Consider the following 13147-nt stretch of genomic DNA (forward strand, 5'->3'; position numbering starts at 1 on the left):
GTGATGGACCTAAAGTAGTTCTTCTGTACAGTTAACATGATGAGCACTGAGTAATGGCTAGAATTGTTGGATCACTGTATTGTAAACCTGAAACTAATATAACACGGTATGTTAATTAAAATTGGAATTAAAATTTTAACTAAAAAAATTATTAAATAAATAAAGTAGTTCCTCTGTACCTTCAGTAGCTTTTTACTGGGTTAGGTAATCATCATAACACTTGTCACTGTCTGCAGATGTCTTGTTTGGGAACATATGCATTGTTTGTCTCCGCTAGAACATCAGTTTCTGTGAAAGGGACTTTGTCTACCTTGCTCCCTGCTGACATGTGGTAGGCACAGGGATATAAATTCTTCTTGGTTGGGGGTTCCTGGGTGGCTCAGTCAGTTAAGCCTCTGCCTTCAGTTCAGGTCATGATCCCAGGATCCTGGGATTGAGCCCCGCATCAGGCTCCCTGCTCAGCAGAGAGCCTTATTCTCCCTGCTCCTCTGCTTACTTGTGCTCTCCATCTCTCTGTCAAATAAATAAAAAAAAAATCTTTAAAAAAAATTCTTCTTGGATGAATGAATAAATGATACGTTCCTCTGAGAGGATCATTCATTTATGGAGCAGCCCCGGAGAATGGAACTATTGTTTCTCTATCATCATCAAACCAAGATCTCCAAGTATCACAGTGGAAGAGGAATCTCCACACGGCCAGGTGGCCTACCCTTATGTCTTGAGGTTCTCCTTGTGGTACAACTGATACTCAGCTGTAACAGTTAAACTCGGCTCAAAATAACAAAAGAAAACGAAACACGGAGGGTAACATACAACCGGAAAATCTGGGATATGTTCAGGTTGGGATCCTTCCCCTGTATAGAGATTATGGAGACACTTTTCTATAGGGTTGGGGTTGGAGAAATACCTGCACGGAGCTGTCTTTCCACACACATGCTAAAGCCCTACAATTTGCAGGACAATCCTGCCCAGCAAAGAACTCTGCATTTTCTGCCTCATCCCGTCTGTGCTTCCATATGGCATTTTAGCTTTGTAGACCCAGGAGCATGCTCAAGCTACAGCAGGCAACGTGAGTGCCCATTCCTGCCTAAAGTCTGTTTTCTGAGTTCAGATTTTCTGACTGAGCATGTTTCTTCCCAAATGCCCACCAAAACGAATGCCCACTGCACCTGGTGCTACCTACCCTGTCCAAACAGTAAAACACAACACATCACAGCAGGCCCGTCATTCCTAACAGAGACAGGTGACTCTTTAAAACTGTTATTATCCTGAAATGGGGTAGGGTGGGGAATGAGCTGCAGGAGGGAGATATGAATCTATGCTGACCTAGGAAAGGCCGGCCTAGTACTGTGATGGATGAAATAGATTTAAAATATCTGCTGTTCTGTAACTCAGTGCAATTTTTTAAAAATTTTAATTATTTATTTGACAGAGATCACAAGTAGGCAGAGAGGCAGGCAGAGAGAGAGGGGGAAGCAGGCTCCCTGCTGAGCAGAGAGCTGGATGTGGGGCTCGATCCCAAGACCCTGAGATCATGACCTGAGCCGAAGGCAGAGGCTTTAACCCACTGAGCCACCCAGGCACCCCACCCAGTGCATTTTTACTGTGGTCTTGTGAGCACTCATACAACCAAAGGGCAAGAACGTGGACTTTCCAGCTATGAGGCTTGTGAAATGTTCCCTGAAACGCTCCCTCATTCTGTGCATAGTATTTTTCTCCCTCCAATTAAGACAAATACTCAGGTATTTTGTAAATTGTCTTTGAGAATTGATTTATTTTTTTATAGGCTTTATGCCACATAAAAGCATGCAAGATTGTTTTCGCTGAGATTAGGCAGGGCTGCAGATGAAAGATATTTATCTCTTCCTAGGATTTGTGTTAAAAAATTTCAACCTTGAGGTTGAGAGGTGTGTGTTGGCAGACAGATTCCAGAATCTTGCACAAATTCACTTCAGGTAACCAGAAACAAAGGTTGACTTCATTGAACAGCAAGAAATAGTGTTTGATATGTTTCAGAGCCGACATCTTATTCTTTATAATGCCAGACCTATCAACAAGAAATACACTGACCATCTACTATGTGCTCAATAAATAGTTGTTGATTCAAAAGACTACTTGCTGCATGTGCATGTATTATGTAAATAGATGTATGTAAATACATGTACTTGTAATACATGCACATGTATTTTATTTAAAAAATATTTATTTACATATACGTTTTTTGAAAGGGGGAGTAGGGGGATGGACGGACAGTGGGACAGGAGAGACAGAATCTCAAGCAGGCTCCATGCTCAGTTCAGAGACTATGCAGGGCTTGATCTCATAACGAGGAGATCATGACCTGGTCTCAATCCAAGAGTTAGGGGCTTAAGCAAATGAGCCACCCAGGCACCCCTTAAAGATTTTGTTTTTTATGTAATCTCTCCACCTAACATGGGGCTGGAAGCTACAACCCCTAGAGCAAGAGTTGCATGGTCTACTGACTGAGCCAGACAGGCGCCCGTGGTACATTATAAACTCATTATCAAATAGCTCTTATTCACCAGTGTTTACATTATAAACATTTCACAGTAAGTGAAAACTTTGGTATCAAAAACTTGAAAAAGGCTGGTTGCCATTAATTAAGTAAAAAAGCTGCCTATTTCACTCGCTCCTGCTACCGGCCTTCATTGAAGATGAGGGAAAACGGAAACGCACATCGCCTGACAGCATGACCCCCTTAGTTGTAGGAAACATACCTCAAATAACAGGGTTTTGTTTGTTTTTAGATTTCACGAACATGTGGGGACTGTTCCAGGCTCCCCTTAGTATTGAATGGCGCGGTGGACTCGGAAACTTTCTAGCCAGAGCGGCCTTTCTCAGCCGACACACCAAAATACCGGATTTAGGTTTTTAGCTTTTACAACGGGATTATAAACCCCACAACCCCGGAGCACGTGCCCAGTCCAACTTGGGACTCCGCGCGCTCCTGGGAAGCCAGGGGGTCGCGCGCGGGCCGACGTCAGCGGACAGGAAGGGGCGGAGCCACCGCCGCGTTGGCGGGAAAAGAGGCGCGCAGAAAGGCGCGCAGAAAGACACTCACCCCCGACCCAGCCATCACCCGCCGCCTGCGTCCCGGGCCCGCAGCCGCGTGAGCGCCATGCCCGCCCCGGGCTCCGAGCTGCAGCGCCCGCCGTCACCGCCGCCGCCGGCCGCGCAGAAACCGGCCGCGGAGCCGCAGCCGGCACCCCACGGGGAGCTGCAGTACCTGGGGCAGATCGAGCATATCCTGCGCTGCGGAGTCCGGAAGGATGACCGCACCGGCACCGGCACGCTGTCAGTGTTCGGAATGCAGGCGCGCTACAGCCTGAGAGGTGACCCCCGCGCGTCCCGGGCGAGGGGGCTTGCGCCCGGGTGGGCTCTGAGCGGCCGCTCAGAGGGCGGGGAGGCGCGCCTGGAAATGGCTGGGCTTTGCCATCAACCTTTGTTCCTAACTCGATCCTGGGAGCTCCTTAGCCCCGCTTTGCAGACCCCCAAAACAGAGACTTGGGTTAGAGGAATGATTTGCTTAACGTCAGGAGTGACAGAAGTGGGAGGTGAAACCAGGTCCTTTGGCTCCGAGTCCTATGCTTACTCTGGTCGTGTCTGCCCCAGAGTGGACACGGTCTGGTAGTGTTTGCCGCATACTACAGAGTGGGAGAGGGTCTGCCGGGGCTTGAGCTCGGACTTGTCTAGAGGTTCCCCTTTTTGGTTCTTCCTCTTCTCTGCCCGGTCTGGCCCTTCGGTTTGGCAAAGTTTTTAAAAATTAGAGTGAAGGAATAAGGGCGGGCCAACGGCCGCTGAAAGAGAGCGCGAACCGAGCGGCTGGGCGGGAACTTGTGGTTCCAGACAGTTTTCCCGTCTGGTCCGCACGAACCAGCTTTCCTCTTAAATCTTGAAACAGGAACGCTAGAGGACGAGTAGAAGTTCTTACTCGTCTTTTCCATTAAAACAGAATGGCTCCCGAGAAGTTTCTCTTGGCTGTTATTAGAGTCACGCTTTCAGGGGACAAAGACGAGGTTGGGGGGCGGGGTGCGCAAGACTAATATTCTGGACGCAGGTATAGGGGTGGTTTTGAGTAGGGAGAGACGCCCTGTTAGTAAAGCTAATTCACTGTGGTGAACAGGGGGAGGACCCTCAACCCCACACCCATTTCAGAGACTGGAAGATACCCAGGCTGCGGGTTGGACAGGGATGTGCCTTAGGGCAGCTTCCTGCAGCTCCACACAGTGGCGTCCAGTGAGCCACAGATCTCGTTTTTTACTCCAGCCCATCCGTTTAGACCGTGGTCAAGTTACCTCTCTGGTCTTTGGCTTCCCGTGTGCTTAAAATAGAGAAAATAATGCTCAGTAGGCAGTACTGATAAAAGTAGGTGCTTGAAAAAAAATCTCTCCTTGTTAGGTGATAAGTTGAACTGAATAGGTAGTGAATTTAGAGATAAGCTTTTACATTTTGATCTCTCTGCTGCTTGATGCAAACTAGTATATTCCCTCCTGGTGCCTGTAAAAAGGAGATCTTAAGGATGCTTCAAGGAAGGTTGTTTGGAGGCTTGGATAAGGTCATGCATACAAGTATTTAAACGGTTACCATTTTTGGTACACTAAATAATAGAGGTTAATTTGCTTTGCAAATAATTAAAAACTATGCTTTAGCTCTGGTTAGTGTGGTATCTACTGTCTCCTAGACCTGAGCAAATTTTCCCTGGCAGGATAATCAAGGAAGAGCCCTGGGAGCCTTCAGCCTTTGTTTTAGGGCACATTTTGTGTGTTGTCCTCACACCTCTGTGAAGGAATCTCACTAACTGGGAAGTAGATGGTAGCTCTTTTCCTGTCCACATGGGCATCCCTGCCTGGCTCGTGCCGCATCTCACCGCATAGAATTCCTGTGGTAGTCAAGGGATTGAGGAGGGCAGTCTCAGCCTGAATCGTGTCACTGACTTAGGCAGTAGTCTGGGAGCTCCACCCAATTCTGGGGCACCTATGCGATTGCAGTCATAGTTTTCTAGTTGGTCCTGTGCTCACTCAAGGGTCTTATATCCCAGGGGGCAATCCTCCTCCACAGAGAAAGCTGGATGATATGTTCTAGTTTCCCATCTTGAAATTACCTGTTTTTCAGATGAATTTCCTCTGCTGACAACCAAACGCATATTCTGGAAAGGTGTTTTGGAGGAGTTGCTGTGGTTTATCAAGGTAAGGAAGCTGGTATTGGAAAACAGTGTGTTCTCAACCCAGCACCAGTGGTCCTTTTTAAAAGTCTGATCATGTCACTTTCACCTGCAGCTCTAGTGGATCCCATTTTACTCAGTAAGGTCAGTAAGACCCCACTCATGGGGCGTCCTGTCCCAGCTCTAGCTTCAGCGAGCCACTCACCCTGCTCCACCCACCTGTCCTCCTTGCTGATCTTTGAGGACATCAGGACATTCCCACCTAGGGCTCTGGTGCTTGCCAGTGCTGAACCTTCTTCCTCTACATGTAGCATCACTCACTCCCTCACCTCCTTCAAGTCCCTACTGAATGAGCCTTCTCTAACTTCCCGATCTAAGACTGTGATTACCCCTACTTACACACACACATCCCTCCCACCCTCCTTTGTTTTCTGCATAGATAAACATTATCAGCTGATACATCATGTCTGCCCTCTCCTTTTCCCTATATAAGGGGGGAAGGTAGACAAAAAATAAACAAGTAAACTGTTAGAAGTTCCATGAAAGCAGAGGATTTGTTTTTTCCTATTCATGTTTGTATCCCCTGAGCCTAGAACACAGCCTGCCATAGAGTAGGTACTCAACATGGATTGATCATTGAATATAAATCCCAGCCATGTTCTCATATTTGTATAAGCAAGAAGAATCTCTTGAGTAATAAGCTATCCCTCTTCCAAAGAGTCAAGTAGGTACCTCTGGCAGAGGCCAAAGTGCTTCCTCTCGTTCCATCTCCTGGTTCAGACCACTGATATTCTGGCCAGTGCTATTCAGAGGGTACCTGAGGAGATGGGCTCAGTTCTGGGCCATGTAGAAGCTGGGATCCCTTCTGCAGAGCACGCAGTGTGGTGTGTCTGATCTTAGGCCAAATGAGACCCAAGACTTCTTACTACATTTTAGAAAGAGTTTATTTAGATTTGGATCCAATCCAGTCTTCCCTTACTTCTGTATTCTTGAAGTGTTTTCTTCTGTGTTGTCTTATCTCAGCTGGCAGTGAGCGTCTAGTTCCAGGTACATCATCAGAAATCTCAGAAGAGCCCCTTTGTAAACCAGCTAGAACCCTGTCAAATGGAAGAAAAGGGAGGATTTAGAAGAAATATGGGAGGGAGCATCTGGGTGGCTCAATGGGTTAAGCATCTGACAAATGATCTCAACTCAGGTCTTGATCTCAGGGTTGTGAGTTCAAGACTGGCACTGAGCTCCACCTGGGCATGGAGCCTTGCAAGATTTTGTTTATTTATTTGAGAGAAAGGAGAAAGAAAAAGAACATGAGCGGAGTGGGGGCAGTGGGAGAGGAACAAGCAGACACCCCCCGATGCGCGGGGAGCCCGATGCACGGTTTGATCACAAGTCCCCGAGATCATGACCTGAGCCAAAGGCAGATACTTAACCGGCTGAGCCATCCAGGTGCCCTCATGGTGCCTACCTAAAAAAAAAAAGAGGGGCTCAGTGGGTTAAAGCCTCTGCCTTCAGCTCAGGTCGTGGTCCCAGGTTCCTGGGATTGAGCCCCACATCTGGCTCTCTGCTCAGCAGGGAGCCTGCTTCCTCCTCTCTCTGCCGCCTCTGCCTACTTGTGATCTCTGTCTGTCAAAAAAATAAATAAATAAATCTTTTTTTAAAAAATTACATGGGAAAGATTGAAAAATGACTTATTGGAGGTGAAAAAAATAGTACAAACTCAAAAACAGAAGGGAGGAAACAAGATGCTCAGAAATAAAATGAATTCTCTGGTTTTATCTTAATTTACTTTGAGTTCAGGATTCCAAGTACTCTTTACCAGGAATGTGCCAGACTCTCTGATAGAGTTGCTCCCTGGGTGATGGATGAAACACAGGAGTCAGGACAAACCCACACTGCAGCTAGCATCTGTAGGCAAGATGGAGACTGTGCTGAGGGTAGGCTCTGTTGAGCACTGAGCACTTTCTTGTGTTCTCTAACCCTCACAGTAGACGTGTGGGGGTGCGGCTGTGGTCTTCCCTGGGTGGGGACGGCGAGGCTAGGGGTCAGAGAGCTGTCAGAGGAGAAGAGTGCTGGAGGGCAGGCCTGGTGTGTGTGGCACCGTAGCTGTGCTTGTCACCATGACAGTGCATCATACCAGGAGGCCACCGAGGTCTGTCTTTGACCTGAATGCACGATCAGGACACATGTTGGGATGATATGGGCCAAATTAAGTGATAAACATTGGCTTGTACTTGGGAAAAACAAAGCCCCACTTTAACTACAAATACAGGTTGGGGTAAACAGAACTTTATAGTGCACATATGAGGTAATGTGACCAATCAATCAATCTGTAAGAAAAGCTAATACTGATTAGGCCAGTTAGTGACCTACATACCAGGTCTAAGATCCATTGAACAGATTAAAGGTGAGACATTAAATGCATTTTGGGGGATCACACTTACACAAAACACATTTGTTAAAAAACACAAAACCTTTAGGTGAGGTGGGAATAATGAAAGGACTTGGAGGTGTTTAATCTAGAGCATTCAGTTGAGAGGAAGAATCCCTTGTCCTGGAAGCGATTCTATGAGACTGTCCTAGGGGCCCTCAGAAAGTCTGGGCTGGGACTGGCCCTTAAGAACAGGACGCACCATGTGGGACATGCTGAGTGGCTGTCTTTGCTGTGTTAGCACAGGCCAGAGGAGCAGTTTGTGGGAGGCTCTTGGGGTGTCAGCTTCTTCACTTGGATGCCTGCTCTGCTCTCCTGTCTCTTGCAGGGATCTACAAACGCTAAGGAACTGTCTTCCAAGGGAGTGAAAATCTGGGATGCCAATGGGTCTCGAGACTTCTTGGACAGCCTGGGATTCTCCAACAGAGAAGAAGGGGATTTAGGCCCAGTTTATGGCTTTCAGTGGAGGCATTTTGGGGCAGAATACATAGATAAGGATTCAGGTGAGAAAACAGCGCCTCACATTTCCTGAGCACCCAACATAGTATGAGTTGGCCCCATTGTTTCAAGTGAAACTGGGGGCCGGTGTCTACAGAGATGCTGCTGTCTGCGGAGCTGATGTATAACTTTGACCTTGTGAGAAGCTGTTTCAGATTCAGGTAGAGGTCAGATCAAACTCTTGGTTGTTAGCATTTATTGGGTACTTGGTACTTTCCATACTGTGTTTCATTAGCAGATAGCTACATGGTGGGTTTGTTGGTTGCTGTGTTGGGGAAATAATGTAGGAAGAAGCCTCAGGATTGCCTTGTAGTGGCTTGATCACCCGTTTGAAGGCTGAGCCACCCTGCACACTTTAGGTGGTGCTCATGTGATAGTAGTTCTTGGGTTACCCTTTTCTCCCTGCCCTTCTTGGGTGGAAGAAGATGAATCATCTTCTGCGGGACATCCACCTTAGTCTCATGGTGGCACCATTTGCCCCCATCCTTTGACCCTTCCTCTCCTGCCTGCCCATAGGTCAGGTGTTGCAAAAGCAAATGCCTACCTCCTCAGTATGTGTGCATGTGAGTGTTTGTGTGTGTACACACATTTGTAGGAAGTGCTAGCTTGCTGGCTGGACAGAAACCATTGATAATTTTAGCACCTGTACATTTATATAAGCACCACAACCAAAATACAGAACTGTACTATCACAGTGCATCTTTTTCTTAAGAAAAGAAATTTTCTATTTCTTTGCTATTTTGGGGGATCACAAAATAGCAAATTCCTTTGCTATTCCTTTTTCTGAAGCTATGATCATAACAGGACATTCTTCCCCCTGAAATTAAGAACAACTGGACTAGAATACAGTCTGACCCCAATAAGCGCAGGTTTAACCGGAGGGGATATGAAGCTCCACACTTCTCAGACTTCGCAGCTCCCAGTTCTATTTCAGAAGGAAGGCAAGGAATTAAAGTCCAGAGACCAGAAATGGGAGATAAGTACAGGGTGGTGTGAGAGTTACAGAGGTTTCTTGATATTTATAAATTACTAGGTGTTTGGTTGCTAAATTGTAATTTTAGGTGGAAGCATTGGGAGAAGAGCATTGAGACCACTGTCCTCTGTTGGAGCATGTGTGGAGTGGGGTCTTCTATTTAAGATCCAGTACTTTCCGTGGCAGCAGAGTGTGATGGAATGGTTGATGGGTATAGAGACAGCCCCATGAGGACCATGGAAGAAACTGATAGCTGGGATTGGAGAAAATTAGCAATGGGGAGGGGGGCTGGTAGGGAGGGGTGGCACCATGACAGATATTTAAAGGATTCTTTTGTAGGAAAGAAAAAACCTTTGTTATGGCTCCAGAGGATAGATATCAAAGCCCTGAACGCATCATCAACCCAAGAGAGCAGAGGAATTTGTAGAGTGCCTTGGATATCTTGTAGCATGACCTCAGGGGGCCTTGGTAAGGTGATGGATGGCCTCTAAGGTCATCTCATGAGATGCAGTGATCAACATGTGGTGTGTCTTCTCTTGACAATTCCACAGATTATTCAGGTCAAGGAGTAGACCAATTGCAAAAGGTCATTGACACGATCAAAACCAACCCCAACGACAGAAGAATCATCCTGTGTGGCTGGAATCCAAAAGGTTGGAAGCATCCCAGTTATTCTCCTGTGTCCAGACTGTCCACTAGCACAAAGGGAAGCCCTGTGGCTTCGCATGGAGGCTGCCGATAGAAGGCTGGACCCTGGGAACCACCCCCAGCCACATGGCTGGTGTGACCCTGGGCAAGTCACTCTTGGCCACACTTCTACCTGCAGATGATGGGGTTGGATGAAGATGATCTTAATATGTGTATTGATAGTTCTTTTACTCCAAAGAGGGTTTTAAATTACCTATAAAAATACACCTTGGATTTTAACAGTTTAAATTGGGGTGGATGAAGTTTCATATTCCCTCCACCTGGCTGTTAACATTTTAACAGTTAGAGTAAAATTAAACTCTACCAAGGTGTAATATATATTACCAGAGTGGGATATTTGCTTTTCCAAAAGAGAATTTGAATACAGGCTTTGTGCATGGGATGACAGTTTCCTGTGGCCCCTGGGAATGAATGAATTCTTCCTGCTTGTAGTTTGGTACCACGAAGGCAGCACAAGTAATTTTGGCTGGATGACTGTGGCTTCAATTATGAGCGTACATACGCAGACGTCTTGTGTTGTTGGATGGGTCACTGTAGGCATGGTACCATCCGCAGAATTGGAATGGTCTGCTTTTGACCTAGGTGGTGGTGTAGGTCATGAGGTCACTGGCCCAGTGGCCTGTTCTCAGCTCCCCCATAGGAGCTGGCTTCTGTTTCTCTCCTGTTTTGTGTGTAGCTGCATTAAGACTGACGGCACCTCATTTTCCTTTGTGCTGGCTCCTCAGATCTTCCTCTGATGGCCCTCCCTCCGTGCCATGCCCTCTGCCAGTTCTACGTGGTGAATGATGAGCTGTCCTGCCAGCTGTACCAGAGGTCAGGGGACATGGGCCTGGGCGTGCCATTCAACATCGCCAGCTATGCCCTGCTCACCTACATGATCGCACACATCACAGGCCTAAAGGTGGGCTGTGCCCTGAAGGGAAGGGGGGCTACCCGCCTGAAGCCTGAGCTCATAGGTTATTTACCGTGGAAAAACTCTTGCAGGGAGGCCAGTGTCTGGTTAGTTTTAAAATGTGATCTGTGTGAGAAACAGCTGCTCACCTGGCGGCCTTCCAGGGAGGCTTCCTGTTTCTGCGGTCTGTATAAGCACACAGGTTGGTGTGGGTTATTTATGAGATAAGACAACTTTTGTGAACATCAACTTTTCTCAAAAGCTACGCAGGTGAAATTGCTTTCTGAAAAGTGTTGGGATGTTTGCATAGTCTACATAATGTGCTTTTAAATGATGTGTCTGAAAGGAATTGAAACTAAAACATTTGCCATTTTGCTTGCTCCCATGGGATTTAGCCAGGTGACTTCGTACATACTTTGGGAGATGCACATATTTACCTGAATCATATTGAGCCGCTGAAAATGCAGGTAAGAGTGATATCTGTCACACTTTGAATTTTGGTACCTTCTCTTGATAAGACGTTTCCTTCTAGAACATCCCTCATGTAACAGACCTGCTCTGTGCTGGGGCAGAGATAAGATGCCCTGCTCCAGCTGCAGGGACAAGTGGTAGGCAGGGACAAGGCATTGAAATGGCAATTAAAAATAAGAGTGTCTGATGCTTAATGAGCCCCAAGGAAAAAAAATTTAACCAGATCCTTTTAGCCCCCTCCAGATGAGATCCAGGTTTTGGAAGTTCCTCCTTTGTGGGACCTTGGCTGCTTTTGTGTAGAGGGTACCTTCGGGGTTTGTCCAGTGGCTTCTGTGGCCATCTGCTCCAGTTGTGCTGGACAGAGCGATGAGGTTAGAGCCTGTGTTCATGTCCCCATTGCTACCCTCTGTTCACTCCAGGAACCCCAGCTTCCATCCCTCTCTGTTGTCAACAGATGTCATCTTACCTCACCCTCTTTGCCAGGGACAGTTGAGATAGGAATTATGGGACTCAAATAACCATACTTGGGTGCCTACCAGGAGTTACAGATACAGAAGTGGAAAAGTGTCCCATCCTTAATAAATTTGCCAAGAGCAGTCAATTTTAAGATGGGCCACAAGGCTCCTGATGCTGTGTGATGGCCCCGAAGATCCTTCGGTCTCCATGTGTGGGAGAGAATCCGCCAGTTATAACCCAGGAGTGTTGCATAAGCCGGGGCAGATATCTGCACTATTACACTCCTGTGAAATAATACCTCACTGATAATACTGTGCACTTGTTTCACATGGAGCAGAATTAAAGCAGGTTGTACAGATAATGGCAAAATAATCATCTCCTATTGTTTCTAGCTTCAGCGACAACCAAGGCCTTTCCCAAAGCTCAAAATCCTTCGAAAAGTTGAGACCATCGATGACTTCAAGGCTGAAGACTTTCAGATTGAGGGTTACAGTCCTCACCCGACTATTAAAATGGAAATGGCTGTTTAAAGTGCTTATAAAGGAGGTATTTAAAGGCTATTCAGTCTGTAAGGTTTGGACTGAGTACCCAGGTGAAAGCTCATTTGCCCTAGAGGAAGAGGGAACTAGGTCAAAAATCTCTTGGTGACTAGCAGTTATTAACTTGTAAGAATGTTGCCACTGACAAACATAACCTTGCCAGATCTCTTAGCAACAAAATGCCTTGAATTTGGTTAACTCACGGAGGACATGTGAAAATGCCAAGACGGGGACTAAGAGGAGAATAAAAACTGGAATACTCTAAAAACATGTACATGCATTTCAACCCCCCATTTTTATGAAGGTCCATGAATTTCAGGAATTATACATCAGCTCTTCCCCCAAATCTGAGCAAGCTGAATAACACCCGCATTCATTAATAATGTACAGTTGTGGTTATGAACATTTAAAGTTATTTGCTTTATATATTGCTATAATAAAGATGTGTTCTGCATTCCTCTTTTTTAAAAAAATTTTTTAATTCTGTATTGCCATTCTGCTCACTTCCTGCCTAAAAGATTTAAGTGAACCCTCCTAAACAAACATGCTCTATTCTCATTTGGATACAGTTTAGAGGTTTAGTATATTTTAGAAATGGAGATTAAACTGTATTTTGCCCTATTTTTCTGCAGTTCATCTAATTCTGGTTGCATTTATCATTAGCATATAATTATTTAGGATAAAGTTTTAAGGACTGTGGAAAAATAATGTATGAAATGCCATTTTCCTGCCAATTATCACTGTCATGGTTTCAGTATGGTGTGAATCCTCTGCTAATACCCTTAGGCAAGAAAAGCAAGGCTAACCCACTCCAGGGATAATGCCTGAAATCCTTTTACCTTTGGTCATGCACCAGCTACATCATAGTCCTGCAGAACTATTTTTACTCTGCTAATTTTTAACAAGTGTTAGAATAAAACAGTGTTCCAACAGTTATGCAACCTGCTGCTTATTTTCAAAGTACAGCACTTGATAGAAATTTTTCTAAGAACATCTATCTGAA

At 46.0% G+C, this 13147-nt stretch overlaps 1 protein-coding gene across 1 annotated transcript; it reads left to right on the forward strand.

Moving 5' to 3' along the window:
* Nucleotides 1-3103: 3103 nt before the first annotated feature.
* TYMS (thymidylate synthetase) lies at nt 3104-12601 on the forward strand. The gene is made up of 7 exons (XM_032859807.1): nt 3104-3353; nt 5134-5207; nt 7936-8110; nt 9630-9731; nt 10512-10687; nt 11074-11145; nt 11998-12601. The coding sequence occupies exons 1-7, from the start codon at nt 3140-3142 to the stop codon at nt 12133-12135; spliced, it is 951 nt and encodes a 316-aa protein (XP_032715698.1). The 5' UTR covers nt 3104-3139; the 3' UTR covers nt 12136-12601.
* Nucleotides 12602-13147: the final 546 nt, after the last annotated feature.

This window comes from Lontra canadensis, unplaced genomic scaffold, assembly GCF_010015895.1.
Source record: "Lontra canadensis isolate GAN:19392208 unplaced genomic scaffold, GSC_riverotter_1.0 scaffold17, whole genome shotgun sequence".
NCBI classification, from domain to species: Eukaryota; Metazoa; Chordata; class Mammalia; order Carnivora; family Mustelidae; genus Lontra; species Lontra canadensis.